This window comes from Drosophila montana, unplaced genomic scaffold (assembly GCF_035044405.1).
Source record: "Drosophila montana isolate Dmon_TW-CO22-7 unplaced genomic scaffold, ASM3504440v1 contig_3848_1, whole genome shotgun sequence".
In the NCBI taxonomy this organism is placed as follows: Eukaryota; Metazoa; Arthropoda; class Insecta; order Diptera; family Drosophilidae; genus Drosophila; species Drosophila montana.
Window position 1 is genome coordinate 1,570,861 of NW_026998720.1, and position 26,373 is coordinate 1,597,233.

Below are 26,373 nucleotides of genomic sequence, written 5' to 3' on the forward strand. Positions count from 1 at the left end.
ATCATATGCGAAATTCGATTGAATATTTTGCTCGCCAGCTAAATGTTTATCGCATAATCCCGCTGATATTGCGGCCATATTTACATATGTGACTTCTGCTAACTGTATTTTGCGGCATCTGGGCCAACTGGCTGACAAATAAAATTAAAGGCCAGATGTTGCGCAGAGTCAAGAGTTCATTCGTAAAATGCGCTGGAAATTGCGCTGTAACATAAAGTGGGTATATTAAGGGTATATTAGGATTGTGTAAGATGGAGACATACTCATTTGACGCTGCAGAGCATATTTATTCTCGATTATCACCAAGTTGTCCGAATATCTCTGTATATATACATATAAAACTGTTTGTCTGACTGACTGACCAAGCCGCACGAGTTAAACTGAAACTCTTATTGTGGGTAGCTTTTGCAATGGATGTGTACACATGGGTGGCAAATTCCACCCGAAAGTGTGGAAAAATCGCGAAAACGGTACAATGAGAGATTGAAGATTGATATATTAATAAATCAATATATCAATAAATCAATATATCAATATATCAATATATCAATATATCAATATATCAATATATCAATATATCAATATATCAATATATCAATATATCAATATATCAATATATCAATATATCAATATATCAATATATCAATATATCAATATATCAATATATCAATATATCAATATATCAATATATCAATATATCAATATATCAATATATCAATATATCAATATATCAATATATCAATATATCAATATATCAATATATCAATATATCAATATATCAATATATCAATATATCAATATATCAATATATCAATATATCAATATATCAATATATCAATATATCAATATATCAATATATCAATATATCAATATATCAATATATCAATATATCAATATATCAATATATCAATATATCAATATATCAATATATCAATATATCAATATATCAATATATCAATATATCAATACATATGAACTACGTGTCAAATGAATTTTCATACAAATTCTTGGTGTTGAATTTGAGCCTACAGCTTCGCTCACAAAATCTTTGACCCCCATTTGCACCAAGGAGATTATATTAACGTGTATTGCTTAACACAACGCTATATCTGTCTGCTATGCATATTTCCAACTTTGTATAGGGTATATAATTCTTTTCTTATTTTTTTTATCATATCAGCAAAAAGTATAATGAATCATATTCTATGACGACATTCGCGCTCCCATTGTTGTGGGATGGCATTGCACGCACATAAATGAGTCCTTAACGAGTGTATTAGCTTCCTCTTTAACGCCTCTAATGCCGCCAATGCATTTGGCATTGCGTGCGCAGGGACAACATTAATGATACGCCAAGTTGTACGCACAGGCAGATGTGTTAGTGGGTCGGCATTCAGAATAGCTAAACAAGTCTTTATGTATTGCTGTTGCCGGGGGCAACTGTAATATTTGTGGCAAGTGTGGCAAACAACGAGGTCGAACTGTGAATAGAAGTCTATACATTGACTACCCACTACTACACAGAAAAAAAGATAGCATAATTACGTTTTTTTTTTACACAAAGAACTGATTAAAATGTAAGCCACGATTTGTTATAATTATTCTTAATAAATATAGAATTTCTTAAAATAAAAAAACAATTATTCAATTGAGTTAAAAAAATCGTAATCTAATTTAATATTCACGCTCGAAAATGGGCCTAAATTAAACATTTTGGAATTGAAATAAACATACTTGCAGTTTTTCCTGAGTTTAAGAAAATTCGAAGTTTTTTTCAGTGCAGGACTTGGGCTTTTGTGGTAGTAAAATTGTGGAGAAAAGGCTTTTTCTACCTAATTGAAAGCGCAACTTGTAGAAACCACTAAAACTTTGGTGTTGCAAATCGCATTTTATGAAAATATAAGCTCGCTAGCGCTAATGCAACAATGAACTAGAGGCATGCAACGAATTGTGGCAGCTTTAAATGTTTATGTTTAAGGCCGGCCCGGACTCAGGCAGCCTGTGGAATTTTGGTTAGTTAGTTAGTTTTGTTTTTTGGCAACATTAAGATTTGTTTCGTTTGGTTGCGGATAATTTGATTCAGATTTGGCTTTTGGCGGCAGCTTAATTGTTGGCAGTTGCCACAGCAGCAGCACAAGCAGCAGCAGATCGCATCAACTATTTGACACTTTGACTTTTAGCGCGGTCACATGAACCGGTTACGGTAACGTTTACGGTTACGGTTATGGCTACGTTTATGCCCACTGTTAGCTATTATGTCCACCCATAAAGCCGAATGCCTTGTCTGGCGCTTACATAAAAAATGAGTTCGTGTGCTGTATGTTGTAATTCATTAAAAATGATTTCAGCTCCAAGCGAAACACGCCCCTTCTCCCCCTTAAAAGGCACAAGCAACAGCCAGACTGACAAATGATTTTGAATGGCTCTGAAGGGCCGAGCAACGAGCCAGTGAGAACTGAGTGATTTCTGTTTTGATTCGCAGCGAAAGCAGGTCCATTTGGCCTACAAAACGTGCCCCGAGGGACACAAATGAGGTGCAAAGTTTTCTGTCAAATTATTCGCTAATTTAATTTCTTGGCACGTCGCATTTGTAAATAGACTCGACCTGAGCAATGTCTACGGGTTGCCATTTAGTTTGATTAATTAAAGTGATTATATGCTACCAACTTGATTGATATTTAAGTGCTCGGGAATTTGATTCTAGGTGTTAAGTGCGCACTTGCAGAATATACGCAGGCATTTTGTACATAAATCAAAATTTAGCAAATGCCGAAATTGCGTTAACTCATAAGAAGATTTCCTTTTCAAGACATTTTCTCTTAAATCTTGAAATTTGTAACTATAAGTTATTAGGCGTTCAAAATATATTATTATTAACATGATACAATATTAATACTAAAAAGAACATTTTCATTTCACGATATTTTTCCATATCATAAAATTTCTATATATAAACCTATATCTAAGATATCTTGTACTTTCCTTGTGAACTTTTTTGATTAATAAGATGAAGATGAAGATTGTTTATTTTGTATGAATAAGATAGCAGAAATTTTATACCAGTTATGCAAATAATTTAAAAGTCACATTTTTTCTGAGTGTGGGTGTTCTCGCAATTGTAGAGCTTTTATTGTTATTGCGCCTGTTAAGTCATACGAATTGGACACGATGCATTACTCGAGCAAGATACATAACACATGAAGGCACAAATCTGTAGTAACAATCGGATAAATGTCAAATGCAAAGTATGACGAAACATGAACAATAAGCCCCAACTTTCATCTTTCAATTGACTAACAAAACAAAAACAAAGCAAAACTGATTTCCACTGATTTTTTTAGGCATCTTTCAAAGGCTTAATTTCGGCAGCTGGCCAGAGAGTCGGCCAACCGTCTAGACATCAAAACTGTCCAATCAGCTGAACGTGAGTCCAAAAGCGGGCCCAACTTCCGCAGCAGCCTCCAACGCCTTTGGCGGCGTGTGAGGCGAGGTAAGCTCTTAAAGCCGCTTGATTGCGATTTTTTTTCTGTTTTACTTTTGGGCAAGTCCCGTAATACCATTGTACGCCTGTAATCATTGTTCACGCCGCTTTTTTAGATTTACTTTTATTTGTTTACTGTCTGCGGCTGGGAACTGGCCATTGAAAGCGCAAAGGCAAGGGCAGACGCAAAGACAAACAGCTACAATTAAATTATATTAAAAAATTAAATTGAAATTTTAAGATTTATTTTTTCATAAACAAGCGCCAAATTTAAGTAGAGCTCAAACCTTGCCCAAAATGTCTTTTAATTTAATAATAGGTTCAGTTTTAACAAAGTTAAGGAAGCTTGAAATTTATGCAGAACGTTTGGTATGGTATGTTTCTACTATAAAATTACTTGATTTAAAACGGAAAATTCGATAGTTTGACAATTCAACTATATAACAAAATATTAAGAATACTTTTCCTGTGTTTAAGGTCTAAAGAATAATATCAACAAAACTTATAAAGTGTGTACTATCTCAAAGAAATATTTAAGACAAGGTTTTTAACTCCAAAATCGTCACTAAAAATATTTATTTTGAATATAAGAAAAGGATATTGTGTTAACAAAAAGTTGGCATTGAAAAATGATGAAATTAGTTTATTTTAAATTCTGGTATGCGACATTTTATTAAATAAAAATGTAGAAAGTTGTGCTAATGCAAAAAAATTTAAAAAATATTTAACAATCTAGAAATAACGTATGTTCCACTTCTATAATTAAAACCAAAAGTCTATTTTAGAAGTTTTAAATCGATAAAAATAAGAAATTGTCTTATCGAAAAATGTGGTATTTAAAAATTATAAAGATTATTTTTTATAAATACCCCTCAATGTAAATTTCATATAAGTTACAAAACATTGTAACAATACCTTATTTTACAGTCTTTCGCTTGGTAGAGAACAGAGGTGCTGATCGATTCGATCGCATAATAAAATAAATTGAATCTTTCAAAAAGTACCAGTAAATGATACGCTTGAATATCAATTAAGTTATGGCGAAAATATACAGATTATTAGGAGAGAAAAATAGCGAGAGAGAGAGAGAGAGAGCGTGTGTGAGAGATAGATAGAGATGGAGAGTATAATAAGGTTTGCAGCTCTCGGTTCAAAAACAAAAGAAAACGCTTAATCAAATCGCAAATTGGTTTATAGAAATGAAACGAACAAAAAAGTGTTGTATTAAACAGTTCATCACTGTCAAAATTGTATCTAAAGCTATTAATCAATTCATTCGCTTATCGATTAGCGCGTGCTCGAGGGTTGCCCCCGTTGTCCAAATGAAAGTTTCTTGTTGAACTGTGGCAACCCGCATGTCGCACGTCTCGAGGCGTTGTAACGAAGCACAGTGTTAATTGCAAAACAATTACGAAAGTCTAAGGTCCCCCTCCCTCACACACTTCATAAGCATAATAATCTAAAAAAAATATGAAAAGCTTGTTGGCCCATGAAAATCGCTTTAAAGTGCAGGCAACCCAGTTAGAAGCGCTTTTCATAAAGTGATTAAACGAAGTGCAGCTAAACGTTAAACAATGCCGTCGCGACTTAAACTAATCAGCAACTAATTTGTTGGGCACAGTTTATTGCAAAAGTTGTTTGGCCCAAAAGTCAGACAGAGTCCTGACTGGGGCAGGTTTTTACATCTAATTCGCCAGGTCTACGACAAAATGAATATTAAGAAATAACAATATGAGTGCAGGAAGAAAAGCGTCGTAAAAATCCAAAAGTCATAAAAAATAATCCTATTAAAAACAACAGCAAGGAGCAGCAAGAAGCTCTATTTGATGGGGGGAGGGTTACTACTCCTGGAGTAGCCAAGCTGTAAATGGAATTTTTGTTGTGCAATTATGGCCGTGGCAATTTATGGGGCAAGAACAAAAGCTGCGTCCATTGACCGGCCAGCCAGTCGGTAAACCATATTGGGCGATAAAACCAAATAAAATTAAAGCCAAGTGTGGCAACATTTTCTGGTGGGCGTGGCAGCTCAACTTTGATGCATGTGCACGCTCCTTGCGGGTCTTCCCTAGACGTACGTGACGCGACTTTTACTTTTACGACAAACATACATTATAATTAAGGTTCTCCTGAGGTGGGGGGCGCAATGTAGGCGTGTCCAAAACAAAAAAGGGGCTACGGAAAACGCGCAATTAATTATAACGCCGAAAGTGTCATAAACTTAAAGCAGCAGCCAGCAGTGTGGTCAGAGGGAGTCAGATGCAAAGCCGCCCAAGAGCCGCCTGGCAGCCAATTAAATGTGGCAGCCGAAACCGAAAATCCAGGTCCCCGACGCTGTGGCAAGTTGAACCTCAAGGAAAGGCCGCTTAAAGAAGGGTCATACAGTTTTTCATCTATCACGCGATATTTTGCCCACGTTTCGGGTTTCTGTTTGAAGACATGACACAAATATTCACAAACGTTTTCTGGAGCCCTCGCTTGAGGGCATACTAACAGAGGGTATACTGTGTAAAGCAAAGAAACGGTTATGTTATATATAGATAACAAAGTATGTAAAATTTCATATGCTCCAAAGAGGGGAAACAGGTGTGCCTCCTCCAAATTAAATATACTTTCTATTGGTTTTAGTGACCTTTTCTGTACTGTGCCAATAATATTAGACTGGTCGACTCGGGATTTATATTAATTATTATTTTTGTATAAATATTAAGCAACAAACAACAAAGTTTATTGGGCTAAAATTCGAAGAAACTGAACTTTGCCTTTGAATTTAAAGTTGTTTGATGCTTATAATTCTCAACATGTTATAGCTGAGAAAGAGAGGGCAAAAAAGAGCTTGTAACCCAAAATTTACATAAAGTCGGGCAGCATAATTTAGTATTATAAATATTTTTGATTGATTATTCTGTTAAATTACTTTATTTTATATTCTAATAAAATTATATTATTGGAAAAAATATATATGTATATATATTTTATAATATAATAATATACATATATTATATATTATGTAATTATTTTGAAAATGTGAAGGGCTAGGATATAGTGAGATATTAGTTGAAATACATAGCAGCGGATGCTTCTTAAATTATTTGATGCTTATTTCGTTTTATACTCATAATATTGATAATTAAAAAAATGTATTTTAAAATCCCTCCCAGTACCCAATTTTGACTGGAAGGGTATTCAATCTGCGACAATTATTTATTTCTGTACTTCCTCTTTATTGTTAATCTTTTACTGACACACAAATTGAATTTTAAGCATTTCCCTTAAAATTTCCAAAATGCTTGTGCTTTTTTTTATTTATTTTTTTCGAAATTTGATTGATTACTTTTACTAACGAATCGCTTTATTGTAAAATGTTTGCTGCTGGAATACGTTTCCAGGGAATAACCACATTCTCGAGTTATTTGAGGGCTCTTGATAAATTAGCCAAGTTGACTGCTTAAATGGGAACACAGCTGAAAATTGCACACGAGATTCCCAAAACTAAAGCAGGCAAATGCAAATGGATATCGAGGCCAAAAGCATGGCCAAATGTCTAACAGACTGCTAAATGAATACATCGGAGGTGCAAGGTCCAAAGGGAGAACATATAAATTACAAGCACATGCCGTTCAACGATATGTATCTGGGGCAAGAGGACGTACAACACATTTTCAAGTGCCAAAAGCATGTAAGGCATTTGCCACAAGGGAAAAAATCGCATGAGTAATTTGATGCCGCCCATAGGAAAGGAACAGCCAAAGGATATTGGCCAAGTGCAGCAACAGCAACAACAGCAGCCGCAGTTTTGTTGCCAAATGCCACAATATAGAGCGAGCCCGGACCGGGCTATCAGAACGGTTCTAACTGCGACAATGTTGTGGTCGAAACTTGCCGCACACACACACACATATGTATATATACGTATATACATGCCACCCGTAGCTGATTAATGTACGTCCGGCTATCTTGCAACATGCTAGTATGAGAGCAAACCCAAGCAAAAAAAGGAGTTTGTCCCTTTTTTGTTTTTTGGGGCATGCAACACACCCGCAACTTTACGACCAGGCAAGGAATACTTGATTAAAGTGCGGCTGCTGTTATCAATTTAATTGTGCTTGCCGCACTTTACGAGCGCCGCAAGTGTAATTAAAAATTTGGGCCGCATAGTCAAAGGCAGCCCACAACAAACGAATTGAGTTGTGTCTATATGACTGATGGCCCATTGATTAGGCGTACAGCAAAAGCCAACAACAACAGCAACAAATTGATTGTTTGGGCCAACATTTGGGGCGTCACCTGTACAGAGATATATATATATATATAGATATATAGAGAGACAGAGATCCGGAAGCCTGGCATGAGTAAGAGCACAAAATATGTGACTGGGAACACAAGCTCATGGCTTGGGGCCACCTACAACAACTGTTGCGGCCAAAGGTAACAGCAATAACAACAACAACCACAGGCAAAAGTGAAAGTGACAAAGTGTAGCGCAGAGGAGGAAACTGAAATTCGAGCGACAATGACAATGCGAATCGTCGGCGGCGGCGGCGGCGGCGTACAACGCTGTGTATTTAAAGCATTAAAAACATTAAACCAAAAATAAAATAAAAAAAAAAAGCCAAAAAAAATCACAAAGAAACAAGCAAAATAAACGCAGATTGCAATGTTTAAAAAGTGAAACAACAACCAAACGAAACGTGATAAATGATAAAAAAGCAAGCAAAAAATACCTAGAAAGTAAGTTTCAGCTTAAGAGTATCGAAGATGAAACACCCTAGGCAGGGCCCCTGCAGAGCCCGTTAACGATTTGAACCAATGCAGAAGTTCAAAACGAATGTGCATTCGTAAACACAAGCTTTTGTTAGAAACTTACAATTTTTTGAAACAGATTGAAACGGATTTTATGCTGTGAAATAATTTTTAATTTTTTTTTAAATACAATTCTTTCGTAACCAGAGTTTCTTTGTACTATTGCTGGCCTTGCTTGGCGATTAGAATTCTCAACAAGTTAAACCTTCGAATAGGGCATTCCGTATTTTCAAATTGTTTGAAGTCGTTGGAAAAGTCTGGTGATAATAAAACAGGGTTTTTTTGGCTATGTTTTGATAAAGGCTTGGATGTTAAAAATCGTTGTAATCTTAGGACAAAACAAGTTCAAATAAAACTTCGGTTCAAGGAACGGTTCATTGCAAAAAAAGGCATACGGAATTCGAGCTGGCTTCGTTTTAAAACTGGGTTAAAGCCTTACCTTAGACAGGTGTACACATAATAAATTTTAAATAGTATTCTTCTAATTGTTATTAGGCTTATTGAGGTTCATTTTTAATGTGTCCAACACGTATATATTTGATATGAATCAGACTGTTATTTTTAAAGGAAATTTTTTGTAGTATAACTACATAATATTATTATACATATAATAATTTATAGAATTATTATATAACAATAATAATATAAAATATATCATATATATAATAATATTTCTATATATATTATTTCTATTCTGAGTTGATTCGACTGAAAATATAAGTACATCAATATGTTGAATTCTTTAAAGCTGAGCGAAAAATTTAAATGGAAACAGGCCTTTGCTCAACGTGTCTCACATTTCGGAAGAACTGTACCCACTAAAAGGGTATTAAATATTCAAACTAATGAAAAAGTTTGTGCACTTTCTGAGGTTTTGTCGCTCTGGCCCAGAAAAGTGTATTGTGAGGAGCCACTAGAAGCGGTGGTGGGGGCGCTGTCACCAACTTAAGCTCTAGTTGCGGCTTGTTGCCAGTTGCCATTTGCCAGTTTTCCAGTTTCTCATTTCCCAGCACCTTTGGCTGAGGCTTCCCCGACTGGACAGCTGTGCTGGCTTAAAGCGTGGCAATCGCAGTTGGGCCAGGTCCTCTGGGCGACCCACACCAAGCCCGACGGTGCTCTGTGTCTGTCTGTCGAGTTCAAACGGAAAACTTTGGGAAAATCATTCACACAAGTCAACTTAATTAAAATGGACTTGTCCGCCGCCAGACCCGCGTACTTGGCCCTTTTGTCTTCCTTATAGACCGCGCTGCTTAAGTGGCGGAAACCGTTAATTTACCCTTCTATGCAAAAGATTAACCAAAACGAAAAAAACGGTCAAAGACAAATGACTGGCAATGTCGGATTAGATAAAAAAGTATAAAAAAAACTATATAAAAATTAAGTCAGGTTTCCTGCGGCAAAACTCGATGTTTAAATTATGAGCGTAATGCTGAGAAATTACTTTTTAATTAGTTTCTAGTGGGCTTCCAGAACTTCCACACCAATTTTCCGTTCGCTTTAATTAATTTTTTCCCGTCCTGTAAGTGGGCCACGTTTAAAGCAAGCCCGAATGATGCAAGGATAAATTGTATTTTCGGCTGACCTAAAATCAGCCAGACTTTGTTCTACAGCTACGTGAAATCAAGTTTAAAGTCGAAAAGCATCTCCCAGCCATTCAATGCCTATTGCCCAGGCTTTGTTGAGGATTTCCATTCACGTTCTTATCGCCTGGCTGGCAGAGACGTCCTTTACGACAACATTGACGTCAGTAATCCGCATATGGAAGCAATGCATGCCCAATAGGTAAATATTAGAGAGGCGCACGAACAATAAAATGCAAGGGACGAGCAAAAAAATCAATTTCTCAGGCGTGTCCTTTTTGCTAATGGAAAAACGATTTATACACTCGAAAAATAATATAAGCCTAATTTTAAAAATTATTCCTGGTTTTAAAATAATCGAAAATATTTCTAATTATCGGAAGATCTTTCTTTTTTTAAGAAAAATATTAAGTAAAGTTAGTTTTTAGAAGTTTATATTAAAAAAATATGAAAAAAGGGTTTAGTTTTTAAAAAATTGGGTAATTTTTGGTTCCAGTCTTTGCTGAAATTAACCCTTGGGAGCCAAAGTTTGGAGAAAAGCAAAATATTCTTGATACATTTTTTTTTGTAATTTTGTCACCGTTGTTTTTTTTTATTGTGCATAAAGTACTTAAAACTAATAATATAATTAATGTATATTTATATTTATATGTATGTATTATGAATGGATTTATATCTCAACTTTCGCATTATCATCATCTATTAACTTCTCCTTCCTCTTCTTTTTTTTCTGATGCCCGGATGCCAAGTGAAGTTCCCTTCCCGGGGAACTCAGCACTTGTCATCTATTAGCTAATTGATTTTTTTCATGTTTTTTTTTTCAGGTTAGGCAAGTGAGAGGGAGAAAGACAGACGAGATAGCGTGTGCGTGTGTGTGTGAGTGAGACTGAGATAGGGAGAGAGAGAGAGAGCGAGAGAGAGAGATGGAAGTGGTGATATATCGAGAGATGGTGTAATTAGGATAGTCGGAAACATTTTTTTATATACAAAAGTGTTGGACGAAAGTAGCGCCCAGTTATGTGAGCCTGAGGCGAGAAAATCGTCTTGTGTCGGATTCGACTCTCCCGTCCAGAGTTTGGGTCAAGTCGCAGTTTGTGGTGTTGAGTGTGGGCGTGTCTTTTTTCGGGAATATTTGAGTGTTAGCGCGTCAAAGACAGGACTAGTCAGCAGCTTGAGCCGAGTGTGTGTCTGATTGTGGTTAGATCGAGGTGAGTGTTCATTTTGTTCTTGCGGAGATGCTGCTTAGTAGGGGCCAGACTTGCCGGGTGGGCCGTAGTTGCTGGATGGCGCGGAGATGCTACCGCTATCGCCACCAATAAAACCGCCATCGCCGCCGCCAGTTGAGTAGCCGCTGCCAGTGTTGGTCTGAGTGAAGCCACCGGTGCCGCCGGAGATGCCGCCGCTCTCCTTCTGGGTCTTGTATTTGATGAAGTAGACCTCGGGCTTGGAGGGCTGCGTGGGTGCGGGCGTGGGAATGACAATGTCCTGTTGATCCTCGGGCTTCTTGACCAGCACATAGACCAGGGTCTTCTCTTCGTTCTGGGGCTGCAGCGGGATGACTGGAGCCTGGTACGAGGGCGGAGATGGCGCCTTAATGAAGATGATCTTGTAGTGCTTCTGGGCTTGGCCTACTGGCAGATTGGGGCGCTGACGCACTTCCTCTTGCTCTGGTGGTGGCACATGCACATAAATGTGCTTCTGCACCAAAGTGGTGCCGCCGCCGCCTCCGCCGCCTCCGCCGCCTCCGAAACCACCGCCGATGCCTGCAAAATTATCCAAGGTTAGCTGAGAAGTTAGTTAAGCTTGTTGATTGACGCACCTCCGCCGAAACCACCGCCGGATCCGCCGCCGAATCCACCACCTGATCCACCGCCAAAGCCGCCTCCTGACCCACCGCCGAAACCACCGCCGAAGCCGCCTCCTGAGCCACCACCGAAGCTGCCTCCCGAGCTGCCACCGAAGCTGCCGCCACCTGAGCTGCCGCCGAAGCCACCACCGGAGCCGCCCCCGAATCCGCCACCGATGCCAATGCCGCCACCGCCGCCGCCGCTGCCACCGTGGGAGCCACCGCCGCCACCGCCGCCACCGGGACGATTGTAGTTGTAGCCGGCTTCAGGGCGCGCCGCGGCCAGCGCCAGGCAGGACATTAAGATGAAGGTTTTCATGGCTGCTCGAACACGCGTTCTTTTAGATGGATGTATGTAAATGTATATTCACGGATTGGCACGCACACACTTGCACTGTCACAGTAATCCTAGGTCTGTGCCGTGTATTGGTGTGTGTTGGGAGTGTAGAGATGGGAAGAGATACGATTGTTAGGGATGCCTGGCCAAACTGTGTATGTATGGCTGAGTGTCTCACGTTTGTTGTTTTTCTCAGTTATCCTCGCTGCACTCTCGACTCTAGACTCGGACTCGGACTCGGTTCACCGATGTTTATTAGACCAAATCAAATGCTTCACTGACGAACCAATGCAGCCGCATCATCAATTTATACAAAAAATCCAAGCGGCATAGATGCCACATTCGCACAGAGGCCGAAACACAGTCGGCCAGCGGCACACACAGATACACACACACACAGAGACATGGACAGAGGTTAGCGATCATGATGATGCGACTTTTGCGCATGTGTGGCCCAGGCCCGCAGCCGTAGCTGGCCAGCGAGCTGGCCAATAATATGCAGCCCCCTGCCTCTCTCTCGTCTCGCTCTCTTTCTCTCTCGCTCGCTCTCTCTATCTGTGTGTGAGTCTCTCAGCGTTTGCGGTGTAGGACGGGCAAGTGAAACCGAAATTACCGCACAATCAACTTATTACCGAACAGGCAAAGCCAGAGCTCCACAATTTCCCGCCTGTCGGATGTGGCGCAGACTGAGAGCTGGCTCTGCTACTGCGGCTCTCACTCTCCAGCTGATGAACCCAATGTCGTGCACTTTCGCTCTCGCTGGCAGCGAGACCAGCTCGCAGCTACCAGTTCGCAGCTCCCATCTTCGAGCTGCCACAGCGCTTGGGACGCGCACTTGAGCTGTGGCAGGCCAAGCGTTCGGCTGCGGCTTTCCTCGGGGGCAACTCGCAATGAAAATGAAAACATGCGCTCACGATCTCATTTTGGAGCTGGGCGAAAAGTGAAAATCATAAGAAAATGCATTGGAAAACTTCAAGTCTCTGCCTGAAACCGATTCAGTTGTTCAACAATGGCAATTTGAATAATTTCGTGCGCGTGTTGTGGGTTTTCCTACCATTCGAATTTGGGTTGCCATTGTGCGGCAATCTTTACTATACATTCACATACTTGTATGATAAATGAGAATATGTGCAGAATAATGTTTACAACAAGAGCAAGTGGTGTGTGTTTAAACTTAACTCATTGTGATACTTAGCGCGTACTACTCGGCAATATACAGTAGAAATTGACTAAGTGCAATTTGCAACAATATGAAAAATGGCAATTTGTAATGGAAATAAATAATACCTTATTGAGTGCTGGAAAATTTAGACAATTTTTAAACTACTCATGTATATTTTGTGAAAATTTTTGTTCAAAAAATTTAATTTTCATTTCAATTTTTTTTGACATTTTGTTTTTTTTTTTTAATATTTCTATGTATTTTTTAAGATAATTTTTTTGTATTCTTGCCTGTTGTTCTTTTAATTTAAATTCTGAAATCAGAATATAAAGATACAACAAATATATATATCATAAACCTGGACTTTAATTTAACGAACCGATGCTCTCTAACTCGTATATGTTTAATATTTATTTTATTTTTTAATAAAAATATTACTCTCTAATTAATTATATCTCTTAACAAATTTAAAAAATTGTTTTTTATAAGATTAGTGACAGCATGTTTATATATAAAATGAGCTTCCCTATTTTAATTTTGCATTCACCAGCCAACAATGATCACTGTGCATACACTATAAGCATTTTATCACTCATCTTATATAAAGTATTGGGTATTCATACCCAGCCAATGTCCACTGTACATAGTTTGCTCAAATTATTTACAGATTCGCGACGCGTCGTCCAGATTTTCAGCACAGATAAAAACGCCAAAAACCCGAGTCCATAAAACAGTTGTGAAACGCAGCTAAGGGCCCGTCAACGACTTCTGCGAAAACTTTGAGTGAGGGCATTCAGCAGTCGTGCAACCCACGAAAACTTAACATTCTTATTTGTTAGCGCTGTTTTTTACAACTTTTATTTATAGTCGTATAGCTTTTATGATTTGGCGGACCTTACGCTTACGCATAGGAAATTAGCTTCTTGCGTAATTTGGCCATAAAAAATGCAGAAAAATAAAAAAAAATTAAATAAACTGAAAATATTTGAAAAAACATTTTGCAAATTGTCGCCGCTTCACGCGAACTCACATTAAATGCATTTTTATTGTGATTACTGATTGCTTTCTTTGCTGTTGTTGTTGTTGCTGTTACCGATATTAAAACTGCGTTTTTCTTGATTTAAAACTTTGCCGTTTCTTGTTATTTTTCCGTTTGTTAATTGCATTGGGCACTTAAGCGCATAATGAAATGGTTCAATCGATCGCTCGTTCGTTGAACTGCGCCAAAAATTGGTAGAGAAAATTGTACAAAGTGCCCAAACGGTTGTTTTTTTCAATTAGTCTGCAATATTCGGGTCAACCAATTCAATTGTTATTTTTTTATCAAAGCGATTCGTTGCGATTTTTAATTTTATTAAATGTTGCACAATGGCACGTTTTTTGCAGCCTTTGGGTTTGTGGAAAAGTTTACAAGATAAAACCCCGCGGTTATTGTTTTTATGCGCTGCTGTACATTTCAAAAAACAACCCAAGAGAATATATTTGCTTTTTACGGTAAACTCTATCATACTGAACTATACTAAAAATATGATAACTAAATGGTATATCATCATACCTTACTGCAGGAGAGACAGCACAGAAGAGGTCTTCAGCTTAATTCTAGAGCTGTCTTATAATATAAGAGATACTCCCTTAGAACAAGTTTAGCTCAATAAGAAGCAAATAAATATATTATATTATAATTATTTGAAACTTAATTGTTTTATTTAAGAGGAGTTACTCTTATTGACTTAAGATTCAATTTGCTAACTAAATATTTATGTAAATTTAAAATCAAATCCTGATTACACTTATCGCTTTGGGCGAATAACAACAAATGATTAAAACAGATTGAGAAATATGTGCAATAATCGTCGAAATTAATTGCAATTGCAATAAACTGTCAATGAAATTTCAATAGTTGTTAGCGTCTGAAACGTTGCCCAGCAACTGCATTTCCGGCCTTTTAGCCAAAATGCCGGCGATTTCACCTTGAAAAGCGCTTGCGTAACCAGACTCCATCCACATCTGCATCCACATCCAGAGTCAGTCACGAGCAGCTCCTCTTGGCCAAAACGTATGCAAAACAAAAAAATACCAAAAATTGTTTTTTGCTAACGAACTTCGAGCCTCGAACATTGAGCGACTTTTCGACTTTTTGGCTTTTCGACTCTTTGGCTTTAAGTGCTTTTATTGTACGACAATAAATTGTGCGAGTGCGAGTGCCGCACAGAAATGTGGGAAATACTCAAATCAATTGAATGCCAAACTCCTTTGAAGTCAAGTTAACCAAGAGATGCTGCAGCTGTGGCCATCGTCAGCTCCAATCGTGGAGCAACCAACAACACCTCCAAATGAGCCGCCGTTGCATTCCGATTCCGATTGCCATTGAGATTTGCGCAGATTGCGGGACCATCGAATTTACATTTACAATTTGCATTCAAGTTCACAGACAACACCAAAATTATCTGAATATTTCATGAGCCTAAACGTTTCACGTTCAATTTCCGATTCGTCAACCGCCAAAAGCAGTTCAGTGAGGAGCAACCGCTAGATAAATCTCACGCCTTTTCAGTTGAAGAGACACACTTTAAAGGAAAGTTATTAACCATTCGGAGCATTATCTGCTTAACAGTTTCGGGGTTAGTCAGATCATTGAATTAAACTTATAAAACACGTAAATGATAAAAAAAGGTATAATGGTTTTGTGCCTATGTGTGTAAGCAGACAGAGAGTGGATTTTGCAAGTGTACAACCTACTCGATTTAGCCACGTCCGACTGTCCGACCGACCTTCCAACTCGTCCAACTCGTTCTCGTCGAATATAAGAGCTAGAGACTTAAGATTTGGAACATAGCTTGCAATAAAGTTAATATCAAATATCCGACAACTTATCTCGTTACAATGTAATCGATCTAGATAGTTGTCGATATAGTCACTTACGAGGATATCTCTAGCTACAGACACCAAATCTGGTATAAAGTCTCTCGTGTAGAATACACAGGTCCAAATCCAGATTAGTTTTTGTGTATTCTTTTGGTGGTATAGCTTTGGTCTTGGATATATAAAATCCTCTGTAGTCTATATTTAAGTACTGGATAAACACCAAAGATAATTGAGACAGCATTTCCTATAGAGACAAGGCTAGGAAGTAATTAGTGCAAAAAGTACTTAGTGTGCGACGTTCGCAACTGTTTGTAATGTATTTTGGCAAACATCAAATTTTTTAATTTATTAAAATATAATCCTTTATGTAACATATGTCTTCTACATGGTTATAAGGCGCTTTTAGGTATATGATACATCCTTTTTACCAGGACACAACTAAAGATAATATTAGTGAAAAAATGTTTCTTTAAACTAATGCTACTTGGAATACCTTATACAGTTGCCAGTTTCTAAAGCACTTTGGTAAAATATTATTCTCTATTAAATACGCCAATTGTTTGAAACCAGATTGACAAATCCATTACTCCTGCTGCTTATATGTATATTTGTAAGTGGAATAGCTTTACTTTTAGTTCTCCACTCTGATTGCAACATTTCCAGTTGCTGTCTCTCAAATTAGTTGCGTTAGTTTCATAGTAAGCGCTTTTATTTTATGCAAACATGGCGTAGATGTAGTTTTATTAAGTATGCTTTGGCCATTTAACTTGGCCCCTGTTTATGGCCAGTCAATTAGCAGTTAACCGCAAAGGATTAAGCGCAGCACGCAAATTGCATAAGAAAAGCAGGAGGAAAGGGGCATCCTTTGCTACCGCCGCAGCGCGATTGGGGGTGACTGCGCCGTTGACACTGAAAGATGAAGATTGTAGCGACTCACGCAACTAGCTGCGCGGTCGGTGGGTGCTGTGCATCGCTGGGGGCCACAAGGAGGAAGTTGGAGCCAATGAAGACGACGGCGACGACGAAGACAACAACAGTTGTTGCTTCCTGCATCTTTTTGTCGCTGCTTATTTGCTTTTTGGTGTGTATGTATGTTGCTGTGTATGTATGTTGGTATGTGTGTTTGTGTCTGATGAGGCAGTGGCATCTCCAGCAAGAGCAGCAGCCACGGCGCCACTTCCTGCTTGTTAGGCAAACACACAGCGACAAGAGCGTGCAAATTTTTGAATTGTTGTAGACAATTTTTATTTCTTTTTTCTCCATTTATTTCAGACAGTTTTTTTCTTTGCTTAAAGCTTGGCTCTTGCACTGTTTCGCTTTTACATTTGACATTTTTGTGGCTGTCTTGCTGCCACACTGCGTTGCAGCCGCAGCATCTTTCGGCGATGCGAGCTGCTGCTCAGCGACAGATCGACATGCTATATTCATAGACTTGTTATTTATTGCACTTGACAGCATGTTTGTTATGTTCGAATGCTGCTGCTGCTGCTGCTGTGGCTGCAGTTGTAGTTGCAGCCGCAACTTGTTGCCAACTCTTAAATGCTAATTAGTGTCAACGACTTTTTGCTGAGTTGGCCAAAAAAGAAAAAAAAAAAGAATTCTATAACGTTTGACCATTTGGCAATTGCGACTTGAGATTGTCAAGAAATTAAAAGCTTACATGGATTCGTTTTAAGGCCTTAACACTTATAGATTGCAGCTTAATTTAAATGCAACATTTAATTGCTGTCAATTAAAAACTGCAGCCAGCCAGGTTTTGTTTCTATTTGCAACAAGTTTTCATCTGCCGCTAAACCTTTGGCCAACCAAAAGTTTAGTTTTAAGTTAAGCTTATATTTACTTACGAGTATTCCCCTGTTGTGTGTTAAAACCCTCAGGAAACGATGCCTTCAGTTGCTTACGAACTACTCAAATGCGTCTCAATTTACTTCGTTATTTTTTATTAACTTCTTGCTCAGATTTGCCGTGCTTAACCGTTTAGTAGTCAGGTATTTATTTACAAAGTCTATTAAATAAAGTAACTTGATGCTAACGAATAGAATCTAAGACTATCCCTTTAGAAAGCTTTTCGCGCAATTTTCTTTCTATTTAATTTTCCGTGCATTTTTCCTAATGGGAAACGTTCCTGGATCTTACTCGGCTGCCTCGTTAGCTGATACTTTTAGCTGCTGCTAGAGATGAGGGAGTGTCGAATTTTCTTAGCACGATGTAAGAGGATTTATTATTTAAAATGCTAGATAATTATACAACAGCTTAACAATTTGACTTGAAATTTCAATTGTTTTAATATTAATAATACTAATTGAATTTAGCTTCGATTTTTCTTAAGCTATCGGCAGAAAAACAAAAAGTCATATTTCAATCACATTTTTAAAAAAGAATATTATACATAAAAAAACTTGTGTTAGCAAGGTGAGATTTTCGTACGAAGTAACTTTTTAAGCCAGTTCAGCTCTAAAGTATCGTTTGTAATTGAAGAAACTATTACATTTTGACAGATTATATTTAAATTTGACATAATTTTTGACAAATCGATCCCATTTTAAAATCAAAAATTTGTAATTTAATTTAAATATATATAACACGGGTCTAAATAGGCATAGTTTTGGGATATATTTTTTCGACGCAATGGTAATTTTGGTATATTTTGAACGATTCAGAAATCCATCATTTTTAATTTCAATCTTAAATACGTATAATTTTCCATTTAGTCGAGTTATAGTCATGTAGAGTGTTAGAAAAATTAAGTTTGATTATCAGATATTAATTTATCCGAATAAATTAAGTCAGACCTACAACGTAATATAGGTTTGATTTTAATATTCTTTAAGTAATTAAATCTAAAAGTATCGATTCCCTAGGTAATCAAGAAAAACTAACTGCTGACATTATCGAGAGTTCCTAGAGTTAAGTATATACTAACTCTACGACTCTTCGCACGCACGAAAATAGACTTATTAAAATATCGTATGAGGAATCGTGTTTTTTATTATAATTAAAATGAGCACGAGAAGCGGCCAGCTCTAGCGACGCTTTAACGTTTGAGTGGCTGTCGTCCTTTTAATTTAATTGCAAGGACGTGCCTCACATTTGCTGCCGTCGCGTGGTTTCCCCACTCGACATGTGCAAATTGTGCATTAAGCTTGCATGACGTTGACATTTAGCAGCTGTTGGGCGGGCGGTCGGGCGGTCGAGCGGGCGGTGGAAGCGCTCTTAATGCCATTTGCATATTAATGATATCAATTGTGCGCAAGTATTTCAATTTGCCAAAAGGCGCGGAGTCTGTTTAGGATCTGGCCTAATTGTTGGGAGTGAACCTACAATTTCTTGGCAAAACATGTGGAGCCCCTTTGTTGGATTATTTATGATGCGGAAACAGTTCAGGTCTAGGCCTGAGTGCAGGTCGTGGCCGCGGCCATGAATGAGACGCAGCTGCTATGCATTTAACGCCAGACAGTTTTTTATTTACTTTTCACCAAATTATTTTCTCTTGTCTCGACAACGGCAAAACGCACTTTGGCGCAAGTTTCTTTGAAGTAGAAAGTAAATATTTTATAGAAAAAATTGAGGAAGTCAACAGTTGTGGGTTGAAAGTGCAACACGCTCGATAAGAGATTTGGCAGTCTGTAGCATGTGTGTAACATTTGCTGCATTGCAATGCTGGGAATATTAAAGCTAACACATGGCACAACAACAGGAAGAGAGACGTGGAAGGTGGGCAGGAGGGTGGCCAGGCAACCTGGTTGCCAGCGGAAACAAGTTTCTATGCTCCAAATTCAAAAGCGGGCGCAGAATGTGGGCCATGCGTTGTGTTGGGTTAACGTCGGCAACGCTTCCAACTTCAATTAAGCGAATTACGAGCCAGTGCAGCGTGTCTGTCAAGGCAGCAGCAACAACGACAATCACTGCAACTGACATAAACGCGGCCGCGTCTGTAAAACGAGCGAATTACTTGTTCGCGCACAACGCGTCGTATGCGTAATTTATTTTTTCTCCTATAAATGAAGCGCAAAGCGAATGCTTAAAACGCGTCGTCCCTCATTTACCTATCCACTGTGTGAAAAGCACAAAACAGAAAGAAAAAAACAACAAAAACAAACTTAACGTGGCTAACAATTGTTGCCTGCTATTTTTTTTTATTCAAATCGTAAAAGTTGATGTAATGAACGTCGCCGTCGCCGTCGCCGTTGTCGTCGCCTTCAAGCATTAAAGCACTCGAGCGAGTGTCGCCTGAGAAATGTTGCCAAATGAGCGGAAATATCCAACCTAATGGCGGGCTAATTTAAAATGACAAAACCCATTAAAAATAAAAGAACACAGCGAAGGACATGCCAGGCCTTGGCTGTGTCTTAAACAGCGGCAGTATTTTTTTATGCCCCCTGTAGAGGTTATCATAAATGTTGTGCGTCAGGCATTGGGCTGGGCACTTTCAACGTGAGCGCCATCAATTATATATATTCGTGTTGCGATACATAAGGTGTATATATGTATGTAGCAAACCGAGTGAGTGGGTCCTACAGGGACTCGGCATATTGCAGAGTATTAGAAAAAGGCACTGGGCTAAGCCAGCAGATTGCTTACTTTGCCCAGAAACCTCTTTAATCTGCAATATAAGTATCTTTGCCAATTATTCGCATTTCTGCAGCTTATCCTACAGCTAATCACAGACTCAGAGATCATCAAGCTGATAAGCTGCTGATATTAAAGGGCACAATATGGATTTATCTTTAGTATAAAAAAGATTTTTATAATGTGTTTTCTCAGCATTATTTTCAGTGCAAAAAGATGAAGGCTAATATTTATTATTTACTTATATCATTATTATTTTATGTATAAGCAAGAAAGTAGTAACTTATTAAAAAATTGATTATGATTGTTTTAATTAGAGGATATATTTAATTAACTTATATTTTATTTTTGTATATTTAATAAATTAAAATACAAAAATTACTAATATTAAAACAACCTTAATTAAATATACTAAGTTAAAATATATGTATTAGTTAGAATAATGTTACAAAAAAAATTATAAACGAAAAGCGAGAGTAAAAAAGGTAAACAAATAACATAAGTAGAGAAAGTGAAGGAACGGGAGAGATTAAAAAGTAAAGAATAGAAGAGATAGAGAGATATTAAATAAAAAGAAAAAGTTAAATTATAGAAAATGAATGGGGTTTCATTGACCCGATTGGGGAAAGTTTTAATTTTACAAGCCAGCAAAATAACTAAGACACTTAATTAAACACCTTGATCGCTTATATTAAGTATTCTGCACGGAGTTTTCTCCTTTGTTTACTTCGCGACTCGTGTCGTACTTTGCATTGGGATTCGTGAGAATAAATAAAAATTGACAATACTAAAATGTTAAGCTATCGTATCCTCGTTGTTTACCTCCCCAAATGATGGGGTCTCTTAGACAACACATATGTGGTACTGAGAAATGTTATTTAGCGTAACTTGCATTATATAATAATAATTATATATTAATAATACATTATTATGTTAGTTTTTTCTAGCCAAGCCGTTAAATGAGGCGTTATGTTATAACCTCTTTACTAACCTCCTTGAGTTTTGCTTTACATATTAAGTAGCTCGAGAACATGTTTTGGACGAGATGCGTTTTGCTACATAAGAACATCCCGCAAATGGAACACTCATTATCTAGGAGCTTATCTTCACCAATTTCTCCAGCTTTGAAAATCACGAATGTACGTTCTATTAAAAAGTAACCAATTTGCATTTCATAATAATAATAAGCATATTAATTATAAAAGAGAGATTTAAAGCTTTTGCGCACCACAGCTGGCAATTCTCGCTGTCCTTATATAAATTGGAAAAGTCAGTCGCTGTTTAGCTTGGATTCTTATAAAGTTTTCTGTTTGCTTTCAATCAGTGGCAACTGCAACTGCAGCTGTCAGATTTGCCACACCCCCCGACACACGCCCGCCCTGGTTTTGCTGAGGTTGCCGAGTTGCTCGGGTTTTCGTTTGTCAAAATTTTATTGCACTTAAAAGTGAATATTTATTTTTTTTTTTTCGTTTTTGCCCATTGTCGTGTGATTCGTGCTGCAGTTGGTTGGCTTTAGCGTAGCCGTTGGGAATTTTAAATATGTATGTTTCACAGCTGCTGCTTTGGCACTCAATCGAAGCGAGTCAACTTGGCATCCGCCCCCCTTGGAAGTGACGCCCCCTTTTTGCTACACGGCTCAAATCTGCGAACAGCAGTGAATAATAAAAGTCGAAGCCAAAGTGAAATCGCGGAATTGGATTTATGTATATGTATATAGAGTCTAGGCAGTCGTATAATTTATATTTACTGTGGGAATGCAAGAGATGATGAGCGTAGCTTAACTCCATGGGATCGCGGTCACAGAGAGGTGTTGCCACGGATCAAAGGTGAAAATGTCAAATGGAATACTAAGTACTGAGCAGGCCTCAGCCCAGATCAGAGTTGGTTTAATGCTCCGATTATTTACATATTTAAATACATTTTTTATAAAATCAATCTTATACTCTTGCAGAATTTATTATAATATGTAATGCAAGGAAGGAAGCATCTGTGATCTGATATCTGTGTATGTAAATTAGTCTCTTGGTTGTAAATCAATCTTCATAAAAGCCTTTTCCGCCTTTCTATTGCAGTCAGTATGTATGTCAGAACCGTCCGGATCGGACCACTATATCATAAAGTTGATATAAGAATGATCCTATCAATATCGGATAAATTTATCAACAGCTCTATCTATTTATCATCGCTCTATAAAATGGGGCATACATGGAATTTTGTTTTGATTTACAAGATATCCACTCACATCATTACGAGCTTCCCCCAACTACTGACATATCTCGTAAGCTCGTAAGCCATATGTCAAAAAGAGTATTTTAAGTTCGGCGTGTTGAAAATAAAACCGTTCTTGGAAATTGTAGTTTTAATCATTTTGCAAAGCAGGTCGCGCTCAACACTCGCATAACTGTGGTATTATTTTCCCATTTCCTGGGCTCATTTCTTTGAAATTATCTGGTAATTTTTGAGGTGTTTCGACGCTTGCACGTGCCCAAACACAGGCGAACAACAACAACAATGGCTGCAAACATTAACAAAAAATCGACAACATTTGCATATCTGACGAAACAACTTGTCAAGACAACATCAAGCGCCAGTCCAAGCTTCCCTCCCCCCACCACACACACACCCCTTCTGGCTGCGCCGCCCTCTCCCCCCCTTTCAGCTTTGTGCCCGCACCCCTGGGCCATTCGCCGCTTTTGTGAATATTTCGTGCAATTTGAAGAACTGGCAACTGATGAGGAAGAAGAAGCAGCGTCAGCAGATAATGCAAATGGTCATTAGACACAAAGCAAACGTCGTCTCTGGCCCACTCGCTGCAGCACTGACGGGCAGACTGACTGACTGACTGCCTGACTGGCTGGCTGGCTGGCTGGCTGACTGAACCCCCCGTTCATTGTCCGGCTATTGTGTAATCGTGTCTGTTTGTTGGGGCTAGAAGAAACCACAATTATTTACATAAATTGCGCGTGGCTTAAAGACCTCTTACTTTTTGCCATACTAGGCAACGTCAATTTGTATCTGTATCTATGCGTTTGTATCTTTTATCGGCAGTGCGTGTGTGCGTGAGTTGCCTTGACATCTGCTCGAGTGATCGGCATATAAATAACATGACAGCCAACCCCTGGCCCGGGGCAGTTCTCATTTGTAGTTAAGCTAATTGTTTAATTTATATTAGCCCTGGCTTTTGAGTCTCTTTTGATGCTGACGTAAATGTCCCGAACTTCATTTGGACTTAAGGACCTTGTAATTGAATTTATCCAACAGAAGTACTTCCGATTCGGCAATAGAAACAAAGTTAAATTAAGTGCACTTCAGTTATATATATAAATGTCAGACTTTCTGTTTGATAGGTGACAGGGGCAAAGTTTCAGAAATTTTGTTGGAATTTAAATTAAAGACCAAGTTAATAAATAATTGTAATATGCGAAATTGTTTCGCTTTTTCACTTTTTGTTCAAGTTTTACAAGTCCTACGAAACGAAATTATAATTTGCATAGAATTTTAACACTTGGGCTCAAAATATCTGCCCAGACAGCCGGCTGGCAAAACAACGGTCAAAAACTTGGGGTCAAAAGATTGATTGAGCATAAAAAGGGCTCAAAAGAGCCAATCGAATGGAAAGCTGGCCAGCTGGCGTCCAAGGCCATGTAGGATTCGCACAAAAGTTGGCAAAAAACAAGAAAAAATAACAGAAAAAGAAATGCAGGCCCAACAGAAACAAAAGAACAGCAAAAGTGATCTTGTGAAAGTGTCCGACTAGGAGATACCCTGCAGCCAGCGCAGAATTGCCATCTATATATGTGCATACATGCTGTGCTTCTTCTATGACAAATTCGTTTTAGAATAACTTTCTTAGATATTGTCCGATTGTCGTGAAATATAGGTCTTTAATATTGTATTTAAACTTGTGAATATACCAAATAGCAGGACTTTCTTTAAAAAGTCAAATATTTTTTGAGCTGTGTATGCTTTAAGAATCCCTAAATGGCTTACTTGGACTCCATAGATCTTCAAATCTTCGATAAATGCTTCAGAAGTATAAATCGATATTTATTGAAACAAATCGATAAGTGAACTTGGTAACTGTGGAGACTTAGGTCCTGTTTAGCTCTTGAGGTCTCTGAGATCGACTGGCGTTAACTGATGAATAGATTAACGAACCTGGCCAGTTTTGATTACAGACACTTGCAATATCATGCCCCCGTTTTCAAAAATGTATAGGGTATTAAAACATGCGAAAATAAGAAACTTATTAAAATCAATTAGGGTCAACAGCAGTAAAACGGAAAGTCAAAGAATGCCCCACGAATGACACTTCGTAAATTGATACCCCGGCTCAGCTACAGGCTGTGGTTAACCTGTGGTCAACCTGTGGTTACATAAGCTTTTGCAGAATGCAAATAAAAGCTGATGCAAAGAGATATGTGTAAAGCCGCGCGTGATAATCAATGCGATTTATGGCGTCACGGCAAAAACGCGTGGCAAACGCGCTAAAAGGATGCACTGGCGGGATTGCCCGCAACCCGGTTGCGCCCCCTCTCCCCCCACACCCCGCTGCTCCCGCACAGTCGATGATTAGGTAAGCGCAAATTGAGCCAAAAGATAAATGGCCATTCGACGGGCAGAGATTGAGATTCCCAGCGTTGTCGAACGGGCTAAGAAACTTTCGCTTTTTATTTTTGGCTGCACTCACGCAGAGAAGATGTTGCGGTTGTGGCTGCCACAAACAACCCCGAGCCCCTCTTCACTCTTCCATTAGCTTTTGCAGTTGTCCAAGATTAATTTAAATGTTCGGCACAGGATCCGCTGTCAGCTAAATGCAAAGCAAATGAGCTGTGACTCTGCTTTGACAGCCGTCTGCGATTTATGCTGTTGTCTGGGCTCAAACACTTGGCCATGCTTGTCAATTGGGATGCATCTGGCATGGAAAATGTTATTGCCAAAGTTTGCTTTATACTCGCTCTGAGAGTGAAATGAGTTTATTGGTTTTGTGTAATGGTTGTCCGTACACTCAGCGGCCAGAAATGGCTATTATACTTACAAAAAGAAATTTAAAAAAAGGTCGAAAAATAAAATAAAATTCTAAAATGTTGAAATATTTTCTTCATACCAGAATTCTACTTTAAAAAAACCCACAAATATTTTCTGAAAATAAGAATTTTTTCTATAAAACAGAAAATTTATTCTGGGCCTTTAAAAGCGGTGCCCGAAAATTAAAAAATGTTTTCTAATAGTGAGCAAAAACCTTCAAAAAAGCAGAAAATATTTTCCGAAAATCAGAATGTACGCTACATTTGAAAAAATATTTTCCTAAAATCGGAAATCTATGTTCTGCTTTAAAGGAGATATTTTTGGAAACCATAAATATTTCTTAGTAAGATATTCCATAAAATATTTTTTAAAACAGAAAATTTAAAAATTAGTTTATATATGAACAATGCCTCCGGCGATATTAAACCTACAAGCTTATTTGTAATATATTCCCTTGCATATTCCGTCCATACAAACTGCTAAAATGTTAAGTCACGCCCACTAGGAAACGCCCAAGCCCCCAAATTCCATATTTCCGTGAGTTTTTAAGCTTGAATCACGAAGTTTTTATGCAATCTACCTTTTTGAAGAGCACAACAAAAGTCTCCATAAGACTTTTGTTTAGCTCTTCAAAAAGGTAGATTCAAAAATATTTTGCAAGCGTTGTGGCAAATTAGGAAAGCCTTGTCGATTATCCTGTTGCAA

The 26,373-nt window shown here is 38.1% G+C and overlaps 2 protein-coding genes across 5 annotated transcripts in view; both read right to left on the minus strand.

Annotated features, from left to right (window-relative positions):
* Nucleotides 1-26,373, minus strand: part of RYa-R (RYamide receptor) — an 87,184-nt gene that overhangs the window by 3,187 nt on the left and 57,624 nt on the right. Inside the window, exon 5 of one of the 4 annotated variants that reach the window (XM_064696515.1) lies at nt 12,018-12,121. The exons of 2 other annotated variants lie outside the window; for them this stretch is intronic. In XM_064696515.1, coding sequence (XP_064552585.1) covers nt 12,116-12,121 — 6 coding nt within the window. In that variant the 3' untranslated portion in view covers nt 12,018-12,115. Of the gene's footprint in view, nt 1-12,017; nt 12,122-12,711; nt 12,974-26,373 lie in introns of those variants that run through there. One more of the 4 variants, XM_064696513.1, reaches the window with a different exon arrangement.
* On the minus strand, nt 10,538-12,026 carry TwdlT (TweedleT). The gene is made up of 2 exons (XM_064696519.1): nt 11,681-12,026; nt 10,538-11,624 (listed from the first exon to the last, which is right to left on the minus strand). Exons 1-2 carry the CDS (start codon nt 12,024-12,026, stop codon nt 11,104-11,106), a joined length of 867 nt encoding a protein of 288 aa, XP_064552589.1. The 3' UTR covers nt 10,538-11,103.